General features: G+C 42.6%; 1 protein-coding gene across 1 annotated transcript in view; it reads left to right on the top strand.

Moving 5' to 3' along the window:
* Positions 1–22605, top strand: part of LOC128641147 (LIM homeobox transcription factor 1-alpha-like) — a 151319-nt gene that overhangs the window by 13595 nt on the left and 115119 nt on the right. The window contains exons 2-4 of the mRNA XM_053693715.1: positions 7508–7590; positions 10588–10774; positions 18254–18486. Of these exons, the coding sequence (XP_053549690.1) occupies positions 7515–7590; positions 10588–10774; positions 18254–18486 (496 nt within the window). The 5' untranslated portion in view covers positions 7508–7514. The remainder of the gene's footprint in view (positions 1–7507; positions 7591–10587; positions 10775–18253; positions 18487–22605) is intronic.

The following is a 22605-nucleotide window of genomic DNA, read 5'->3' as shown; positions in this document are numbered from 1 at the left end:
GGCAGGGATGTGGGAGGCCAGAGGTTTAGGGGTTAAAAGCTTTATTTAGTTGCAGCGATGTCGGGGAGCAGCGGAATAGGGGTTAATAGATTTATTATAGTGTGGGCGATGTTGTGGTGCAGGGGAATAGGGGTTAATAACTTTAGAAAAGTGGCGGCGATATTGGAGGTGACAGATTAGGGGTTAATAGCTTTATTTAGGTGGCGCGACATTGGGAGCGGAAGATTAGGGATTAATAACATTATGTAGGTGGCGGCAATGTTGGGGACGGCAGATTAGGGGTGTTTAGACTCGGGGTTTATCTTAGGGTGTTAGGTTTAAACGTAACTTTTTTTTCCCCATAGACATCAATGGGGCTGCGTTATTGAGCTTTTCATTCCGCGATCACAGGTGTTAGGCTTTTTTCTGACACTCTCTCCCCATTGATGTCTATGGGGAAAGCGTGCACAAGCACGTCAAAACAGAGCTTGGATTGTGTGCATTATGGAGCTCAATGCAGCGTTATCACACGCACAAGCTGGCTGTTTGAAAACTTGTAATGGCTGTGCTATAGGGGGTTAAATAACGCAACTTTTGTTGCATTCATTAATTTCACTATAGTGCGCATAACTCGTTATCTAGGTGATTGTTTGTTGGGCTGACAAATGTTATCCTGATTAAATAAACAACAAAACTATTATTATTATTACAAATATGCACAAACAAACGCCTATATTTAGAGTTCTGCGGTAGCCGTCAAAACCAGCGTTAAGGGGTCCTAACGCTGCTTTTGGCTGCCCGCTGGTATTTAGAGTCAGTCAGGAAAGGGTCTAACGCTTACTTTCCAGCCGCGACTTTTCCATACCGCAGATCCCCTTACGCCAATTGCGTAGCCTATCTTTTCAATGGGATCTTCCTAACGCCGGTATTTAGAGTCGTGGCTGAAGTGAGCGTTAGAACTCTACCGACAAAACTCCAGCCGCAGAAAAAAGTCAGTAGTTAAGAGCTTTATGGGCTAATGCCGGTTTATAAAGCTCTTAACTACTGTGCTCTAAAGTACACTAACACCCATAAACTACCTATGTACCCCTAAACCGAGGCCCCCCCACATCGCCGCCACTATAATAAAATTTTTAAACCCCTAATCTGCCGACCGGACACCGCCGCCACCTACATTATCCCTATGTACCCCTAATATGCTGCCCCTAACATCGCCGACACCTACATAATATTTATTAACCCCTAATCTGCCCCCCCAACCTTACCTACACTTATTAACCCCTAATCTGCCTCCCGGACCTCAATGCCATTATAATAAATGTATTAACCCCTAAATCGCCTCACTCCCGCCTCGCAAACCCTTTAATAAATTTTATTAACCCCTAATCTGCCCTCACTAACATCGCCGACACCTAACTTCAAGTATTAACCCCTAATCTGCCGACCGGACCTCACCACTACTATAAAAAATGTATTAATCCCTAAAGCTAAGTATAACCCTAACACCCCCCTAAGTTAAATATAATTTAAATCTAACGAAATAAATTTTTTCTTATTAAATAAATTAATCCTATTTAAAACTAAATACTTGCCTGTAAAATAAACCCTAATATAGCTACAATATAAATAATAATTACATTGTAGCTATTTTAGGATTTATATTTATTTTACAGGCAACTTTGTATTTATTTTAACTAGGTACAATAGCTATTAAATAGTTATTAACTATTTAATAGGTTAGGATTTATTTTACATGTAATTTTGTAATTATTTTAACTAGGTAGCTAAGTTACAATTAAACCTAACACTACACTATCAATAAATTAATTAAATAAACTACCTACAATTAAATCAACTAAACTAAATTACAAAAAAAAAAAAAACACTAAATTACAAAAACAAACAAACAAACACTAAATTACAAAAAATAAAAAAAGATTACAAGAATTTTAAACTAATTACACCTATTCTAAGCCCCCTAAAAAAATAACAAAGCCCCCCAAAATAAAAAAATGCCCTACCCTATTCTAAAATAAAAAGTTAACAGCTCTATTACCTTACCAGCCCTTAAAAGGGATTTTTGCGGGGCATGCCCCAAATAAATCAGCTCTTTTGCCTGTAAAAAAAACCATACAATACCCCCCAAACATTGCAACCCACCACCCACATACCCCTAATCTAACCCAAACCCCCCTTAAAAAACCTAACACTAAGCCCCTGAAGATCTTCCTAACTCTTCTTCACCCAGCCGGGTATCACCAATCCGTCCAGAAGAGGGTTCGAAGTCTTCATCCTATCCGGCAAGAAGAGGTCCTCCAGAGGGTCCAAAGTCTTCAACCAGGCGGCATCTTCTATCTACTATCTTCTTCCATCCGGAGCGGAGCGGGTCCATCTTGAACCTCACCGACGGACTAACGACGAATGAAGGTTCCTTTAAATGACGTCATCCAAGATGGCGTCCCTCGAATTCCGATTGGCTGATAGGATTCTATCAGCCAATCGGAATTAAGGTAGGAAAAATCTGATTGGCTGATTGAATCAGCCAATCAGATTGAAGTTCAATCCGATTGGCTGATTGGATCAGCCAATAGTATTGAGCTTGCATTCTATTGGCTGATCGGAACAGCCAATAGAATGCAAGCTCAATACGATTGGCTGATTCAATCAGCCAATCAGATTTTTCCTACCTTAATTCCGATTGGCTGATAGAATCCTATCAGCCAATCGGAATTCGAGGGACCCCATCTTGGATGACGTCATTTAAAAGAACCTTCATTCGTCGTTAGTCCGTCGGTGAGGAAGGATGGCTCCGCGTCGGCTGCTTCAAGATGGACCCGCTCCGCTCCGGATGGAAGAAGATAGAAGATGCCGCCTGGATGAAGTCTTTGGACCCTCTGGAGGACCTCTTCTTGCCGGATAGGATGAAGACTTCGGACCCTCTTCTGGACGGATCGGTGATACCCGGCTGGGTGAAGACAAGGTAGGGAGATCTTCAGGGGCTTAGTGTTAGGTTTTTTAAGGGGGGGTTTGGGTTAGATTAGGGGTATGTGGGTGGTGGGTTGTAATGTTGGGGGGGGGGTATTGTATGTTTTTTTTACAGGCAAAAGAGCTGATTTCTTTGGGGCATGCCCCGCAAAAAGCCCTTTTAAGGGCTGGCAAGGTAATAGAGCTGTTATCTTTTTATTTTAGAATAGGGTAGGGCATTTTTTTATTTGGGGGCTTTGTTATTTTTTTAGGGGGCTTAGAGTAGGTGTAATTAGTTTAAAATTCTTTTAATCTTTTGTTTTTTTTTGTAATTTAGTGTTTGTTTTTATTTTTGTAATTTAGTTTAGTTGATTTAATTGTAGGTAATTGTAGGTAGTTTAGTTAATTAATTTATTGATAGTGTAGTGTTAGGTTTAATTGTAACTTAGGTTAGGATTTATTTTACACGTAATTTTGTATTTCTTTTAGCTAGGTAGCTATTAAATAGTTATTAACTATTTAATAGCTATTGTACCTAGTTAAAATAAATACAAAGTTCTGCATAAGATATATTCCTGTTTCTGTTTCTTTTTCATTAATTTGTTTGAAAACAATAAAAAGATATATTGGGAAAAAAAAAATACAAAGTTGCCTGTAAAATAAATATAAATCCTAAAATAGCTACAATATAATTATTCGTTATATTGTAGCTATATTAGGGTTCATTTTACAGGTAAGTATTTAGCTTTAAATAGGATTAATTTATTTAATAAGAAATAATTTATTTAGTTAGATTTAAATTATATTTAATTTAGGGGGGTGTTAGGGTTAGACTTAGCTTTAGGGGTTAATACATTTATTATAGTAGCGGTGAGGTCCGGTCGGCAGATTAGGGGTTAATACTTGAAGTTAGGTGTTGCCGATGTTAGTGAGGGCAGATTAGGGGTTAATAAAATTTATTATAGGGTTTGCGAGGCGGGAGTGAGGCGGTTTAGGCAGTGACGTGCACTCATTGGAGGCAGGGCCGCACCTGCCATTTGGGCCAAAATAAAAACAAATAGAGATTTTTATTTAAAAAAAAAAAAAAGTGAAAATTTTTTTTTTTTTGACTTGTCAAAGTAATATTGCGCAATAGAGAGGCACTGGGTTCTGGTGTTTCTCTATTGCGCAATATTTCTAGTGTGTTTGATATCTAGCTGCTCTGCAGCATCACCCGGTGGTGATTTGCAGGAGCAGCGCGGCAGAGAAAATAACTATATGAGGCATCTCTCATGAGGCCTCGACTGTTTCCTGGGAGACCGGCTCACGCTCATCCAATCAACACTGGTTTTACTGTTGATTGACTCCCTGGCCCTGCTGCACTAGTACTGAGACGGAGGTTTTCTGCGCATGCGCAAGGGAAGAGCAGCGCGGCGGCGGGAACAACAGCCAGTCACAGAGTGCCACTCATTCCTGCTTGACACCTCTGAGCCAACAGCCAAGTAGCGAATAGTGGAGGACTCGGAGTAGGCTGCCCGATCTCTATAGACTCTCTGCTCTCTCACACTGCAGACACCGCATATTGCAGCTGCTGCCCCTGCCTGACCGCGAGGACCTGTCGCTCAGCTCAGCCTGAGTGTCACCGCAGTACCGCACTCATCTGCTGAAGGAAGGAGCCAAAGTGGGGTCACACCAGTGACGTGCAGTGAGGTCAGAGGCAGGTGAGGCACTGGCTAGGATATGCCTTCATTCTTTAGATATCCTTTGTTGAAGAAATAGCAATGTACATGGGTGAGCCAATCACATGAGGTATCTATTGTGCAGCCACCAATCAGCAGCTACTGAGCATATTTATATATGATTTTCAACAAAGGATATCAAGAGAATGAAGGAAATTAGATATTAGATGAAAATTGGACAGAGGGGGTGGGAGAGACAGGGAGAGAGAGAGATAGACAGAGAGACAGAGGGGGAGAGAGAGACAAAGAAACAGAGGGGAGAGAGAGAGAGAGAGACAAAGAAACAGAGGGGAGAGAGAGAGAGAGAGAGAGAGAGAGAGAGGGAGAGACAGAGGGGAGAGAGAGAGAGAGAGAGAGACAGAGGGGAGAGAGAGAGACAGAGGGGGAGAGACAGAGGGGGAGAGAGAGAGAGAGACAGAGGGGAGAGAGAGAGACAGAGGGGAGAGAGAGAGAGACAGAGGGGAGAGAGAGAGAGAGAGGGGAGAGAGAGAGAGAGAGGGGAGAGAGAGACAGAGGGGAGAGAGAGACAGAGGGGAGAGAGAGAGAGAGAGACAGAGGGGAGAGAGAGACAGAGGGGAGAGAGAGACAGAGGGGAGAGAGAGAGACAGAGGGGGGAGAGAGAGACAGAGGGGGGAGAGAGAGAGAGAGACAGAGGGGAGAGAGAGAGACAGATGGGAGAGAGAGACAGATGGGAGAGACAGAGGGGAGAGACAGAGGGGAGAGAGAGAGAGAGACAGACAGAGGGGAGAGAGAGAGAGGCATACAGAGAGGAGAGAGAGAGAGACAGAGGGGAGAGATGCAGGGGAGGGGGAGAGAGACAGGGGAGGGGGGAGAGACACAGGGGAGGGGGGAGAGACACAGGGGAGGGGGAAAGAGACACAGGGGACTGTTGCATAAATGTCAATGCATTCCCAAGCACGATATGGATAACTTTAATCTGAATTAGTAGCTACAATAAGTGAATATAGGAAAGAGACTAACACAACAACAACCGGCCAGGGCGGCAGGGCCAGTAGTACCATAATAAATATAAATACATTAATACAGGTCAACAGTTAGTCTCAGAGTCAGTCAGTCTCAGTATAAATTATGTTATGTCACCGTCGTCATCAGAGTCCAGTGAAGTCCACCAGGCGCCACCATATACACAATAATAGCGCGCCCGCATATCCTGGTGCTGTTACAGCTTAGTATTAGGATAGCAACTTGCAAGTTTTGATTAATAAATGTATTTTGTGTATGACATGATGGTCAGTGTTGTAACTTAAGTTACATTTATTAAGCAAATAAGCACAAAATCACAAAATGGCTGCTCATTAAAATATATTTCTTATTTTAATATATTTATAATAGTAAAAGTTACACTACTGAGTCAGTAGTGTAACTTTTACTATTAATAAATATATTAAAATAAGAAATATATTTTAATGAGCAGCCATTTTGTGATTTTGTGCTTATTTGCTTAATAAATGTAACTTAAGTTACAACACTGACCACCATGTCATACACAAAATACATTTATTAAGCAAATAAGCACAGCACTAAATCACAAGATGGCTGCTCATTAAAATATATTTATTAAGCAGCCAAAGTTGGGAAGTGAAACAACAACATACTACTTAGATATAGATAGCATAAGCATAGCCAGCAACTTGAAAGTTTAATAAATGTATTTTGTGTATGACCTGGTCAGTGTTGTAACTACTTACAACACTGACCGGGTCATACACAAAATACATTTACTAACTAAGCAAATAAGAGGATCAGACTGCGTCACTCACAACACAAGTGTTGAGTGTTCCTAGTTGAAAACACAGTAACACACAGGCACTTCAAATTTAAGCAGAGGGGGGGCAGGCCAGGCAGGCACCCACCACTACCCGGTCCAGACCCAGTATTTTTTTAACTTACAGTATACTCTCTGTCTCTCTGTACAAGACGCTTGGGGTTAACGTTGTATAACTTGTAAGTTGTACACTTGTAGTACAAGTTTCCAACTTACAAGTTATACAACGTTAACCCCAAGCCTCACAATAAAAAATATATATACATAATATTATATGATATAATATTATTACAGGCAGCAGGCTGTACTAGTACACTAGCTACTGAGATCATCACACTATCACACACGGCTGTCATTCTTTATGACTTACTTGTGTGAGTGTGACAGACTCAGTGTGAGGGGTTAATACATTTATTATAGTGGCGGCGAGGTCCGGTCGGAAGATTAGGGGTTAATAAGTGTAGGTAAGGTAGCAGCAACGTTGGGGGCAGATTAGGGGTTAATAAATATTATGTAGGTGTCGGCGACGTTGGGGGCAGCAGATTAGGTGTTCATAGGGATAATGTAGGTTGCGGTGGTGTACGGAGCGGCAGATTAGGGGTTAATAATAAAATGCAGGTGTCAGCGATAGCGGGGGCGGCAGATTAGGGTTCAATAAGTGTAAGGCTAGGGGTGTTTAGACTCGGGGTACATGTTAGGGTGTTAGGTGCAGACTTAGAAACTGTTTCCCCATCGGAAACAATGGGGCTGCGTTAGGAGCTGAACGCTGCTTTTTTGCAGGTGTTAGGTTTTTTTTCAGCTCAAACTGCCCCATTGTTTCCTATGGGGGAATCGTGCACAAGCACGTTTTTTAAGCTGGCCGCTACTGTAAGCAACGCTGATATTGAGAGTGGAAGTGGTGGTAAATTATGCTCTATGCTCCCTTTTTGGAGCCTAACGCAGCCCTTTAGAGAACTCTAAATACCAGCGTTATTTAAAAGGTGCGGGGGGAAAAAAACATGCGTAGCTAACGCACCCCTTTGGCCGCAAAACTCTAAATCTAGGTGTTACTGTTTTACAGATTAACAATGTTGCAAGAACTTAAAACGAAGGAAAGTGTCCAGAATGTGATGGAAACTTCAGAAACAGTTTCTGAGCTATTTGGTGAGTGGCCTCAGATCCTTACAGATAAGACTGACATAGCACTAAACAAAGGCTGTTTTACATCTGAGAGAATTCCTGTATAATACCGTGCAATGAAAGCCTTATCGGCACTGATGCTATATATGTGACGTGTTCCTGTATGTGTGATGTGTTCCTGTATGTGTGACGTGCTGCTGTGTGTGTGATGTGTTCCTGTATGTGTGATGTGTTCCTGTGTGTGTGACGTGCTGCTGTGTGTGTGACGTGCTGCTGTGTGTGTGACGTGTTCCTGTATGTGTGATGTGTTCCTGTATGTGTGACGTGCTGCTGTGTGTGTGACGTGCTGCTGTGTGTGTGACGTGTTCCTGTATGTGTGATGTGTTCCTGTATGTGTGACGTGCTGCTGTGTGTGTGACGTGCTGCTGTGTGTGTGACGTGTTCCTGTATGTGTGATGTGTTCCTTATGTGTGACGTGCTGCTGTGTGTGTGACGTGTTCCTGTATGTGTGACGTGCTGCTGTGTGTGTGATGTGTTCCTGTGTGTGTGACGTGCTGCTGTGTGTGTGACGTGCTGCTGTATGTGTGACGTGCTGCTGTGTATGTGTGACGTGCTGCTGTATGTGTGACGTGCTGCTGTATGTGTGACGTGCTGCTGTGTGTGTGACGTGCTGCTGTATGTGTGACGTGCTGCTGTGTGTGTGATGTGTTCCTGTATGTGTGACGTGCTGCTGTATGTGTGACGTGTTCCTGTATGTGTGATGTGTTCCTGTATGTGTGACGTGCTGCTGTGTGTGTGTGACATGCTGCTGTGTGTGTGACGTGTTCCTGTATGTGTGATGTGTTCCTTATGTGTGACGTGCTGCTGTGTGTGTGACGTGTTCCTGTATGTGTGACGTGCTGCTGTGTGTGTGATGTGTTCCTGTGTGTGTGACGTGCTGCTGTGTGTGTGACGTGCTGCTGTATGTGTGACGTGCTGCTGTGTATGTGTGACGTGCTGCTGTATGTGTGACGTGCTGCTGTGTGTGTGACGTGCTGCTGTGTGTGTGACGTGCTGCTGTATGTGTGACGTGCTCCTGTGACGTGCTGCTGTGTGTGACGTGCTGCTGTGTGTGTGATGTGTTCCTGTATGTGTGACGTGCTGCTGTATGTGTGACGTGTTCCTGTATGTGTGATGTGTTCCTGTATGTGTGACGTGCTGCTGTGTGTGTGACGTGCTGCTGTGTGTGTGACGTGTTCCTGTATGTGTGATGTGTTCCTTATGTGTGACGTGCTGCTGTGTGTGTGACGTGTTCCTGTATGTGTGACGTGCTGCTGTGTGTGTGATGTGTTCCTGTGTGTGTGACGTGCTGCTGTGTGTGTGACGTGCTGCTGTATGTGTGACGTGCTGCTGTGTATGTGTGACGTGCTGCTGTATGTGTGACGTGCTGCTGTGTGTGTGACGTGCTGCTGTATGTGTGACGTGCTGCTGTGTGTGTGATGTGTTCCTGTGACGTGCTGCTGTGTGTGACGTGCTGCTGTGTGTGTGATGTGTTCCTGTATGTGTGACGTGCTGCTGTATGTGTGATGTGTTCCTGTATGTGTGACGTGCTGCTGTGTGTGACGTGCTGCTGTGTGTGTGACGTGCTGCTGTGTGTGTGACGTGCTGCTGTGTGTGTGATGTGTTCCTGTATGTGTGACGTGCTGCTGTGTGTGTGATGTGTTCCTGTATGTGTGACGTGCTGCTGTGTGTGACGTGCTGCTGTGTGTGTGATGTGTTCCTGTATGTGTGACGTGCTGCTGTGTGTGACGTGCTGCTGTGTGTGTGATGTGTTCCTGTATGTGTGACGTGCTGCTGTGTGTGACGTGCTGCTGTGTGTGTGATGTGTTCCTGTATGTGTGACGTGCTGCTGTGTGTGACGTGCTGCTGTGTGTGTGATGTGTTCCTGTATGTGTGACGTGCTGCTGTGTGTGACGTGCTGCTGTGTGTGTGATGTGTTCCTGTATGTGTGACGTGCTGCTGTATGTGTGATGTGTTCCTGTATGTGTGACGTGCTGCTGTGTGTGACGTGCTGCTGTGTGTGTGACGTGCTGCTGTGTGTGTGACGTGCTGCTGTGTGTGTGACGTGCTGCTGTGTGTGTGACGTGCTGCTGTGTGTGTGATGTGTTCCTGTATGTGTGACGTGCTGCTGTGTGTGTGATGTGTTCCTGTGTGTGTGACGTGCTGCTGTGTGTGACGTGCTGCTGTGTGTGTGATGTGTTCCTGTATGTGTGACGTGCTGCTGTGTGTGTGATGTGTTCCTGTATGTGTGACGTGCTGCTGTGTGTGACGTGCTGCTGTGTGTGTGATGTGTTCCTGTATGTGTGACGTGCTGCTGTGTGTGACGTGCTGCTGTGTGTGTGATGTGTTCCTGTATGTGTGACGTGCTGCTGTGTGTGACGTGCTGCTGTGTGTGTGATGTGTTCCTGTATGTGTGACGTGCTGCTGTGTGTGACGTGCTGCTGTGTGTGTGATGTGTTCCTGTATGTGTGACGTGCTGCTGTGTGTGACGTGCTGCTGTGTGTGTGATGTGTTCCTGTATGTGTGACGTGCTGCTGTATGTGTGACGTGCTGCTGTGTGTGTGACGTGCTGCTGTGTGTGTGACGTGCGGCTGTATGTGTGACGTGCTGCGGCTGTATGTGTGACGTGCTGCGGCTGTATGTGTGACGTGCTGCGGCTGTATGTGTGACGTGCTGCGGCTGTATGTGTGACGTGCTGCTGTATGTGTGACGTGCTGCTGTGTGTGTGACGTGCTGCTGTGTGTGTGACGTGCTGCGGCTGTATGTGTGACGTGCTGCGGCTGTATGTGTGACGTGCTGCGGCTGTATGTGTGACGTGCTGCGGCTGTATGTGTGACGTGCTGCGGCTGTATGTGTGACGTGTTGCGGCTGTATGTGTGACGTGCTGCTGTATGTGTGACGTGCTGCGGCAGGATATAAGCAACATGCTGAGGGTAATAGTGACTCAGTGGGTGCTTCTTCCTCTGTGTATCTTTGCACTAGGTTACAGCTTGGAGCACAAGCGAATGTGTGAAGGCTGCCAGCGACTGATATGCGACCGCTTCCTGCTGAGGATCAGTAACCTTTTGTGGCATGAGCAATGTGCACAGTGCTGTGCATGTAAAGAGCCCCTGGAGAGCAGCTGTTTTTACAGAAACAAAAAATTATACTGCAGAGAAGACTACGAAAAGTAAGTGACACACCTGTTGTATTAGACTAACACACCTGTTGTATGAGACTGACACACATGTTGTATGAGACTGACACACCTGTTGTATGAGACCGACACACCTGTTGTATGAGACCGACACACCTGTTGTATTAGACTGACACACCTGTTGAATGAGACTGACACACCTGTTGAATGAGACTGACATGCCTGTTGTATGAGACTGACACACACCTGTTGTATGAGAATGACACATATAAAGCAAGCAATATCAGCCAGCACCTGGTCACTTGCACACCACGTAGGGGTACCACCAAACCCTACCAATCATATCAAATAAAATCCAAAGGATGTGGCAGCAAAAGGTGAAGTCAAATGATTTTATTCAAGCACAGCAAACACAGCGACGTTTCGGAAACATCTTCCCTTAATCATGCATAGAATATTGTGGTAACAAGCATCCTAATATACCCTACACCACCAGGGGGCAGTAGAGGCACATTTTACAAATTCACAAATGTTTAACTCTTTCACAAACTTGATAGTAGCAACAGGATGGTACCACATAAATACAAAACAACGATACATTAAAAAAATACTATCTCTATAGTGATTAAAAAAATAAATACATTGTAATCAAAATTATACATACATTATATACAGCAAGGATTCATTTTCATGCATAATTATTATGTTAAAGAATAATTAATTGTCAGATTTCGTGTTTGAATATTCAGAGTGAATTATTTAATACTTCAGGCCCCATTCTTCAAAATAACATACAGGGATGAATCTCGTAATAATGAAGATAGAATATTTTTCAGAAATGCTATACAAAAAATACTTTACAAAAATACTGACAGATCCCAGTCTTTATTAAGACCAATTGGTTCCAGAGTGCCTAACTCAAATATCCAAAAACTTTCTCTTTGATGTAACAATAGTTCCCTATTGCCCCCTCTCCTGGGTCTAGGGATAAAGTCAATAACCTGAAAGCGAAGTTGGTTAATAGCATGACCCATCGAGTTAAAGTGACAGGCTATAGGAGCTAATTTGTTCTGTGTCCTAATTGAACTTTTATGTTCAATGATCCTGTCCCTAATGGACCTAGTGGTCTCTCCTACATAGCTCCGCCCACAAGGACACTTAATAAGATAGATAACAAATTTTGAATGACAGGTATAGAGATCCTTAATTTGGTATTTTTTACCTGAACTGGGATGATAAAAAACAGACCCTTTAATCATGTTACCACAACATGAGCATCCCAGACATGGATAACAACCCCTATTCCTGTCAGTCAAATATCTTTAATTGTCCTTTGCCAGAGCAGATCCAATATCCGCCCTAATTAACTTCTGTTGTAAGTTGTAACTTCTTTTAAAGGCTGGCATAGGAGGCTCTAAAAACTCAGAATTATTAGGATATCATTTTGAAAGAAGGGGCCAATGTTTCTTAATAATGTCATTAATCCTATAGCTTTGAGTATTAAATTCTGACACAAAAACCATTCTTTGGGGATCACCACCCCTATTGTCATTCCTCTTATCAACATTTTTTCTGTTGGTTTTCTTGTCAGTAGACAATAATGCCGCTCTAGGAATCAATGAAACAGATTGTGCCTCCCTTTCCAAAATGTATTTAGGATAACCACGCTCCAAAAAGCGATTCTTCATCTCCCCTAATCTCAAGTCAAACAACTGTTTGTCTGTCACAATTCTCCGTACTCTTAATGATTGGCTCCTAGGGAGTGCCTTTAACAAAGACAAGGGATGAGCACTGTCAAAATGTAGGATACTGTTGCGGTCAGTGGGTTTTCTAAATAAGTCTATTGTCAAAGACCCTCCTGAGTTAATAACTCTGGTATCCAGAAAAACAATTTCTTCCTCACTAAAAGACAATTTAAATTTTAGATGTACCGTAGAGCTATTCAGATCATTCACAAATGCCCTCAGGGTTCCAGCGTCGCCCAACCAGATACCAAAGACATCATCGATATAGCGCCACCAGCAGGCGCCATATCGAATAAAGTCCATGTTAGAATATTCATTAGCAAATTAGCATAATTAGGGGTGACGCTGGAACCCATGGCAGTTCCCTGAATCTGCAAGAAATAGTCGTCTTAAAAAAGAAAATAATTGTAATATAATACAAATTCAAGTAATAATAAGAAAAATTTAATTTGAATGTCAGAATAATCACCATAAGCATGCAGAATAGATCCTATAGCCCCTACTCCACTCACATGAGTAATAGAAGTGTCTAAGCTTTCCACGTCCAAGCTATATATAATAAACTTACTGGTGTCCAAATTTAATGCCTCTAATTTCAATAAGAAATCACTCGTATCTCTTAAAAAGGAGCTAGTCTTTTCAACATAAGGTCTCAAAATGTTGTCAAGGTATATAGAGATATTAGAAGAAATAGCTCCAATAGAGGAAACTATTGGGCGACCAGAAGGTGTATTTAAATTTTGTGCACCTTAGGCAGCGTATCTAGCACAGGTGTACGTGGATACGGTACATCAAAGAATTTAACCAAATCCTTACCAATAATCCCATTTGTTGGGCATGTATCAAAATTCTCTTCAGCTCATTTTGAATTTGAAAAATAGGGTTACCAGATAATTTTCTATAAACCTGACCATCACTTAATTGACCACTAATTTCTTCAACATAATACTTTTTTTTCAAAATGACCGTGGCCCCACCCTTATCAGCTTTTTTCAGAATGATGTTATTTCTAGATGAAAGGGTATTTAAAGTCATCTGATCCTGTTTAGAAAAAATATTCAAAAGGTGTTTATGCTGCAATCTAGACTCATCATTATAGCAAGTTTGAACAGTAGGTTTGTATTTACCTTTATTTCTAACACCTTCAGAATTTTTTTCTTTTAAAACTTTAGTTTTCAAAATATCTATGTCATGCATAACCAATTTAACAAAAGTTTCCACCCCCATCATGAGTTTGAGCCGGTAAAAAAGTGCTCTTATTTCTCAAACCAACTTTTCTCAAACTTAATCCGTTGTCAACATCTTTATTGGGCATAGAACAATTATCAAAAGTTAACATCTTTAATCTAATATGTTGAAAAAACCTAAATAAATCATTGGACAGCTGGAAAAAATTGCAATAATTTCTAGGGCAATAAGACAATCCCTTATTAAGCAATGCTAGCTCAGCGTCTGAAACAGATTCATTAGCTGGACGGAGCTTTAGTGAATCAGTTACATAGAAAAACATAAGGATAGGTGAGGCTGGAAGGAGCTTTAGTGAATCATTTTTATAGAATAACATAGGGACAGGTGAGGCTGGAGAGAGCTTTAGTGAATCAGTTACATAGAATAACATAGGGACAGGTGAGACTGGAGGGAGCTTTAGTGAATCAGTTACATAGAATAACATAGGGACAGGTGAGACTGGAGGGAGCTTTAGAGAATCAGTTACATAGAATAACATAAGGACAGGTGAGGCTGGAGGGAGCTTTAGTGAATCAGTTACATACAATAACATAGGGACAGGTGAGGCTGGAGGGAGCTTTAGTGAATCAGTTATATAGAATAACATAGGGACAGGTGAGGCTGGAGGGAGCTTTAGTGAATCAGTTACATACAATAACATAGGGACAGGTGAGGCTGGAGGGAGCTTTAGTGAATCAGTTACATAGAATAACGTAGGAACAGGTGAGGCTGGAGGGTGCTTTAGTGATTCAGTTACATAGAATAACGTAGGAACAGGTGAGGCTGGAGGGAGCTTTAGTGAATCAGTTACATAGAATAACATAGGGACAGGTGAGGCTGGAGGGAGCTTTAGTGATTCAGTTACATAGAATAACATAGGAACAGGTGAGGCTGGAGGGAGCTTTAGTGAATCAGTTACATAGAATAACATAGGGACAGGTGAGGCTGGAAGGAGCTTTAGTGAATCAGTTACATAGAATAACATAGGGACAGGTGAAGCTGGAGGTAGCTTTAGTGAATCAGTTACATAGAATAACATAGGGACAGGTGAGGCTGGAGGGAGCTTTAGTGAATCAGTTACATAGAATAACATAGGGACAGGTGAGGCTGGAGGGAGCTTTAGTGAATCAGTTACATAGAATAACAGAGGGACAGGTGAGGCTGGAGGGAGCTTTAGTGAATCAGTTACATAGAGTAACATAGGGACAGGTGAGACTGGAGGGAGCTTTAGTGAATCAGTTACATAAAATAACATACGGACTGGTGAGGCTGTAGGAAGCTTTAGCGAATCAGTTATATAGAATAACATAGGGACAGGTGAGGCTGGAGAGAGCTTTAGTGAATCAGTTACATAGAATAACATAGGGACAGGTGAGGCTGGAGGGCGCTTTAGGGAATCAGTTACATAGAATAACATAGGGACAGGTGAGGCTGGAGGGAGCTTTAGTGAATCAGTTACATAGAATAACATAGGGACAGGTGAGGCTGGAGAGAGCTTTAGTGAATCAGTTACATAGAATAACATAGGGACAGGTGAGGCTTGAGGGAGCTTTAGTGAATCAGTTACCTAGAATAACATAGGGATAGGTGAGACTAGAGGGAGCGTTAGTGAATCAGTTACATAGAATAACATAGGGACAGGTGAGGCTGGAGGGAGCTTTAGTGAATCAGTTACTTAGAATAACATAGGGACAGGTGAGGCTGGGGGGAACTTTAGTGAATCAGTTACTTAGAATAACATAGGGACAGGTGAGGCTGGGGGGAGCTTTAGTGAATCAGTTACAAAGAATAACATAGGGACAGGTGAGGCTGGAGAGAGCTTTAGTGAATAAGTTACATAGAATAACATAGGGACAGGTGAGGCTGGAGGGAGCTTTAGTGAATCAGTTACATAGAGTAACATAGGGACAGGTGAGGCTGGAGGGAGCTTTAGTGAATCAGTTACATTAAATAACATAGGGACAGGTGAGGCTGGAGGAGCTTTAGTTAATCTGTGACATAGAATAGCATAAGGACAGGTGAGGCTGGAGGGAGCTTTAGTGAATCAGTTACATAGAATAACATAGGGACAGGTGAGGCTGGAGAGAGCTTTAGTGAATCTGTGACATAGAATAACATAGGGACAGATGAGGCTGGAGGGAACTTTAGTGAATCAGGTACATAGAATAACATAGGGACAGGTGAGGCTGGAGGGAGGTTTAGTGAATCAGTTACATAGATTAACATAGGGACAGGTGAGGCTGGAGGGAGCTTTAGTGAATCAAGTACATAGAATAACATAGGGACAGGTGAGGCTGGAGGGAGCTTTAGTGAATCAGTTACATAGAATAACATAGGGACAGGTGAGGCTGGAGGGAGCTTTAGTGAATCAGTTACATAGAATAACATAGGGACAGGTGAGGCTGGAGAGAGCTTTAGTGAATCAGGTACATAGAATAACATAGGGACAGGTGAAGCTGGAGGGAGCTTTAGTGAATCAGTTACATAGAATAACATAGGGACAGGTGAGGCTGGAGGAAGCTTTAGTGAATCAGTTACATAGAATAACATAAGGACAGGTGAGGCTGGAGGGAGCTTTAGTGAATCAGTTACATAGAATAACATAGGGACAGGTGAGGCTAGAGGGAGGTTTAGTGAATCAGTTACATAGAATAACATAGGGACAGGTGAGGCTAGAGGGAGGTTTAGTGAATCAGTTACATAGAATAACATAGGGACAGGTTAGACTGGAAGGAGCTTTAGTAAATCTGTGACATAGAATAACATAGGGACAGGTGAGGCTGGAGGGAACTTCAGTGAATCAGGTACATAGAATAACATAGGGACAGGTGAGGCTCGAGGGAGCTTTAGTGAATCAGTTACATAGAATAACATAGGGACAGGTGAGGCTGGAGGGAGCTTTAGTGAATCAGTTACATAGAATAACATAGGGACAGGTGAGGCTGGAGGGAGGTTTAGTGAATCAGTTACATAGAATAACATAGGGACAGGTGAGGCTAGAGGGAGGTTTAGTGAATCAGTTACATAGAATAACATAGGGACAGGTTAGACTGGAAGGAGCTTTAGTTAATCTGTGACATAGAATAACATAGGGACAGGTGAGGCTGGAGGGAACTTCAGTGAATCAGGTACATAGAATAACATAGGGACAGGTGAGGCTGGAGGGAGCTTTAGTGAATCAGTTACATAGAATAACATAGGGACAGGTGAGGCTGGAGGGAGCTTTAGTGAATCAGTTACATAGAATAACATAGGGACAGGTGAGGCTGGAGGGGGCATTAGTGAATCAGTTACATAGAATAACATAGGGACAGGTGAGGCTGGAAGGAGCTTTAGTGAATCAGTTACATATAATAACATAAGGACAGGTGAGGCTGGAGGGAACTTCAGTGAATCAGGTACATAGAATAACAGGGACAGGTGAGGCTGGAGGGAACTTCAGTGAATCAGGTACATAGAATAACATAAGGACAGGTGAGGCTGGAGGGAACTTCAGTGAATCAGGTACATAGAATAACATAAGGACAGGTGAGGCTGGAGGGAGGTTTAGTGAATCAGGTACATAGAATAACAGGGACAGGTGAGGCTGGAGGGAACTTCAGTGAATCAGGTACATAGAATAACAGGGACAGGTGAGGCTGGAGGGAACTTCAGTGAATCAGGTACATAGAATAACATAGGGACCGGTGAGGCTGGAGGGAACTTTTGTGAATCAGTTACATAGAATAACATAGGGACAAGTGAGGCTGGAGGGAGCTTTAGTGAATCAGTTACATAGAATAACATAGGGACAGGTGAGGCTGGAGGGGGCTTTAGTGAATCAGTTACATAGAATAACATAGGGACAGGTGAGGCTGGAGGGGGCTTTAGTGAATCAGGTACATAGAATAACATAGGGACAGGTGAGGCTGGAGGGAGCTTTAGTGAATCAGTTACATAGAATAACATAGGGACAGGTGAGGCTGGAGGGGGCTTTAGTGAATCAGTTACATAGAATAACATAGGGACAGGTGAGGCTGGAGGGAGCTTTAGTGAATCAGTTACATAGAATAACATAGGGACAGGTGAGGCTGGAGGGGGCTTTAGTGAATCAGGTACATAGAATAACATAAGGACAGGAGAGGCAGTAGAGAGCTTTAGTGAATCAGTTACATAGAATAACATAAGGACAGGTGAGGCTGGAGGGGGCTTTAGTGAATCAGTTACATAGAATAACATAGGGACAGGTGAGGCTGGAGGGAGCTTTAGTGAATCAGTTACATAGAATAACATAGGGACAGGTGAGACTGGAGGGAGCTTTAGTGAATCAGTTACATAGAATAACAGGGACAGGTTAGGCTGGAGGGAGGTTTAGTGAATCAGGTACATAGAATAACATAAGGACAGGTGAGGCTGGAGGGAACTTCAGTGAATCAGTTACATATAATAACATAGGGACAGGTGAGGCTGGAGGGAGCTTTAGTGAATCAGTTACATAGAATAACATAGGGTCTCACACGTGTATATATATATATAATATCTGGATATATTTGTCCTACAGGTTGTTTGTGGTGAAATGTGAATCTTGTCTAGACCCCATCGCACCCAGCGAGCTTGTCATGAGGGCGCACAACAAGGTGTTTCACCTGAGCTGCTTCTGCTGTTGTGTGTGTGAGCAGCAACTCCAGAAAGGTGACATGTTTGTACTCAGAGACGGACATCTCCTCTGCAAGAGTGACTTTGAGAGAGAGCGTGACTTACTTAGCCTTGTAAGCCTGGACACCTCAGACTCAGGTACAACCCACTCTGGGAAAATCACCTAAATGTCAAACATACCTGCTCATCGGTACACAAAATCAAATAACCAGCATACCGCAGACCAGAATGCCCAAACTAATGACCCATATACCCACACACCGGTATGACAAACCTAATGACCAGTACACTCACACTCGTAACCCAACCTAATGACCCATATACCCACACACCGGTATGACAAACCTAATGACCAGTACACTCACACTCGTAACTCAACCTAATGACCCATATACCCACACACCGGTATGACAAACCTAATGACCAGTACACTCACACTCGTAACTCAACCTAATGACCCATATACCCACACACCGGTATGACAAACCTAATGACCAGTACACTCACACACCCATAACCCAAACTAATGACCCATATACCCACACACCGGTATGACAAACCTAATGACCAGTACACTCACACTCGTAACCCAACCTAATGACCAGTACACTCACACACCCATAACCCAAACTAATGACCCATATACCCACACACCAGTATGAGAAACCTAATGACCAGTACACTTTTGAATGGCCTTTTCTTGACAATCCTCTCCAGGCTGCGGTCATCCCTGCTGCTTGTGCACCTTTTTCTTCCACACTTTTCCCTTCCACATATCTTTCTATTAATGTGCTTTGATACAGCACTTTGGGAACATCCAACTTCTTTTTCAATTACCTTTTGAGGCGTTCCCTCCTTATGGAGGGTGTCAATGATGGTTTTCTGCACAACTGTCAGGTCAGCAGTCTTTCCCATGATTGTGATTCCTACTGAACCAGACTGAGAGACCATTTAAAGGCTCAGGAACCCTTTGCAGGTGTTATGGCTTAATTAGCTGATTAGAGTGGGACACTTGAGCCTAGAATATTGCACCTTTTCACAATATTGTAATTTTCTGAGATTGTGGATTTGGGGTTTTCATGAGCTGTAAGCCATAATCATCACATTTATGACAAATCACGGCTTGAACTATCTTGCTTTGCATGTAATGAGTCTATCTCATATATTAGTTTCACCTTTTAGGTTGCATTAGTGAAATAAATGAACTTTGCACGATATTCTAATTTTTCGAGTTTCACCTGTAGATGTGAATGTAATCCCCTTATAGGTCTGTGTGCTCTGTAGACTGAGCTATCTGGGCTCCTTTCTACCATCTGATCCTCAGCTACATAACATCCTCAAGAGAGAAAAGTAACCGGCTCACTGGGGAGATTAAAATAACCTCACAAAACAACTGCTCATTATTTTCTACCAGAAACATTCCCCAGTATGGGGGGCAGTAGTGTAATATCCTTAGTGGAGGGTACTGTCATGTTATCAGGGTGCAGTACTAGAATATAATTAGAGGAGGGTACTGTCATGTTATCAGGGGGCAGTAGTATAATATAATTAGAGGGTACCGTCATGTTATCAGGGGGCAATACTATAATATAATTAGAGGGTACTGTCATGTTATCAGGGGGCAGTACTATTATATAATTAGAGGGTACTGTCATGTTATCATTGGGCAGTACTATAATATAATTAGAGGAGGGTACTGTCATGTTATCAGGGGGCAGTACTATAATATAATTAGAGGAGGGTACTGTCATGTTATCAGGGGCAGTACTATAATATAATTAGAGAGTACTGTCATGTTATTGGGGGCAGTACTAGAATATTATTAGAGGAGGGTACTCTCATGTTATTGGGGGGGGCAGTACTTTAATACTATTAGAGGAGGGTACTGTCATGTTATCAGGGGGCAGTACTATAATATAATTAGAGGGTACTGTCATGTTATCGGGGGGCAGTACTATAATATAATTAGAGGGTACTGTCATGTTATCAGGGGGGTAGTACTATAATATAATTAGAGGAGGCTAATGTCATGTTATCAGGGGGCACTACTAGAATATAATTAGAGGAGGGTAATGTCATGTTATCAGGGGGGCAGTACTATCATATAATTAGAGGAGGGTACTGTCATGTTATCAGGGGGCAGTACTATAATATAATTAGAGGAGGGTACTGTCATGTTATCAGGGGGGCAGTACTATAATATTATTAGAGGAGGGTACTATCATGTTATTAGGGGGGCAGTACTATAATATAATTAGAGGAGGGTACTGTCATGTTATCAGGGGGGCAGTACTTTAATTTAATTAGAGGAGGGTACTGTCATGTTATCAGGGGGCAGTACTATAATATAATTAGAGGAGGGTACTGTCATGTTATCAGGGCGCAGTACTATAGTATAATTAGAGGGTACTTTCATGTTATCAGGGGGGCAGTACTATAATATAATTAGAGGGTACTGTCATTTTATCAGGGGGGCAGTACTATAATATAATTAGAGGAGGGTACTGTCATGTTATCAGGGGGCAGTACTAGAATATAATTAGAGAAGGGTACTGTCATGTTATCAGGGGGGCAGTACTAGAATATAATTAGAGGAGGGTACTGTCATGTTATCAGGGGGGCAGTACTATAATATAATTAGAGGAGGGTACTGTCATGTTATCAGGGGGGCAGTACTAGAATATAATTTGAGGAGGGTACTGTCATGTTATCAGAGGGCAGTACTAGAATATAATTAGAGGAGGGTAATGTCATGTTATCAGGGAGCAGTACTAGAATATAATTAGAGGAGGGTACTGTCATGTTATCAGGGGGCAGTACTAGAATATAACTAGAGGGTTCTGTCATGTTATCAGGGGGCAGTACTATAATATAATTAGAGGAGGGTACTGTCATGTTATCAGGGGGGTAGTACTATAATATAATTAGAGGAGGGTACTGTCATGTTATCAGGGGGCAGTACTAGAATATAATTAGAGGAGGGTACTGTCATGTTATTCGGGGGGCAGTACTATAATATAATTAGAGGGTACTGTCATGTTATCAGGGGGCAGTACTATAATATAATTAGAGGAGGGTACTGTCATGTTATCAGGGGGCAGTACTATAATATAGTTAGAGGAGGGTACTGTCATGTTATCAGGGGGGCAGTACTATAAAATAATTAGAGGAGAGTACTGTCATGTTATTGGGTGGGCAGTACTAGAATATTATTAGAGGAGGGCACTGTCATGTTATCAGGGGCAGTACTATAATTTAATTAGAGGAGAGCTGTCATGTTATCAGGGGGGCAGTACTAGAATATAATTAGAGGAGGTTACTGTCATGTTATCAGGGGGCAGTACTATAATATAATTAGAGGAGGGTACTGTCATGTTATCAGGGGGCAGTACTATAATATAGAGGAGGGTACTGTCATGTTATCAGGGGGGCAGTACTATAATATAATTAGAGGAGGGTACTGACATGTTATCAGGGGCAGTACTATAATATAATTAGAGGAGGATACTGTCATGTTATCGGGGGCAGTACTAGAATATTATTAGAGGAGGGTACTGTCATGTTATCGGGGGGCAGTACTATAATATAATTAGAGGGTACTGTCATGTTATCAGGGGGCAGTACTATAATATAATTAGAGGAGGGTACTGTCATGTTATCGGGGGCAGTACTATAATATAATTAGAGAGTCCTGTCATGTTATCAGGGGGGCAGTACTAGATATAATTAGAGGAGGGTACTGTCATGTTATTGGGGGGCAGTACTATAATATAATTAGAGGGTACTGTCATGTTATCAGGGGGCAGTACTATAATATAATTAGAGGAGGGTACTGTCATGTTATCAGGGGGGCAGTACTATAATATAATTAGAGGGTACTGTCATGTTATCAGGGGGCAGTACTATAATATAATTAGAGGGTACTGTCATGTTATCAGGGGGCAGTACTATAATATAATTAGAGGATACTGTCATGTTATCAGGGGGCAGTAATATAATATAGTTAGAGGAGGGTACTGTCATGTTATCGGGGGGCAGTACTATAATATAATTAGAGGAGGGTACTGTCATGTTATCAGGGGGCAGTACTATAATATAATTAGAGGAGTGTACTGTCATGTTATTGGGGGGCAGTACTATAATATAATTAGAGGAGGGTACTGTCATGTTATCAGGGGGCAGTACTATAATATAATTTGAGGGTACTGTCATGTTATCAGGGGGCAGTACTATAATATAATTAGAGGGTACTGTCAT

This window comes from Bombina bombina, chromosome 10 (assembly GCF_027579735.1).
Source record: "Bombina bombina isolate aBomBom1 chromosome 10, aBomBom1.pri, whole genome shotgun sequence".
NCBI classification, from domain to species: domain Eukaryota; kingdom Metazoa; phylum Chordata; class Amphibia; order Anura; family Bombinatoridae; genus Bombina; species Bombina bombina.
Note: the sequence above shows the minus strand (reverse complement) of the source record. Positions and strands in the feature narration are given on the sequence as shown.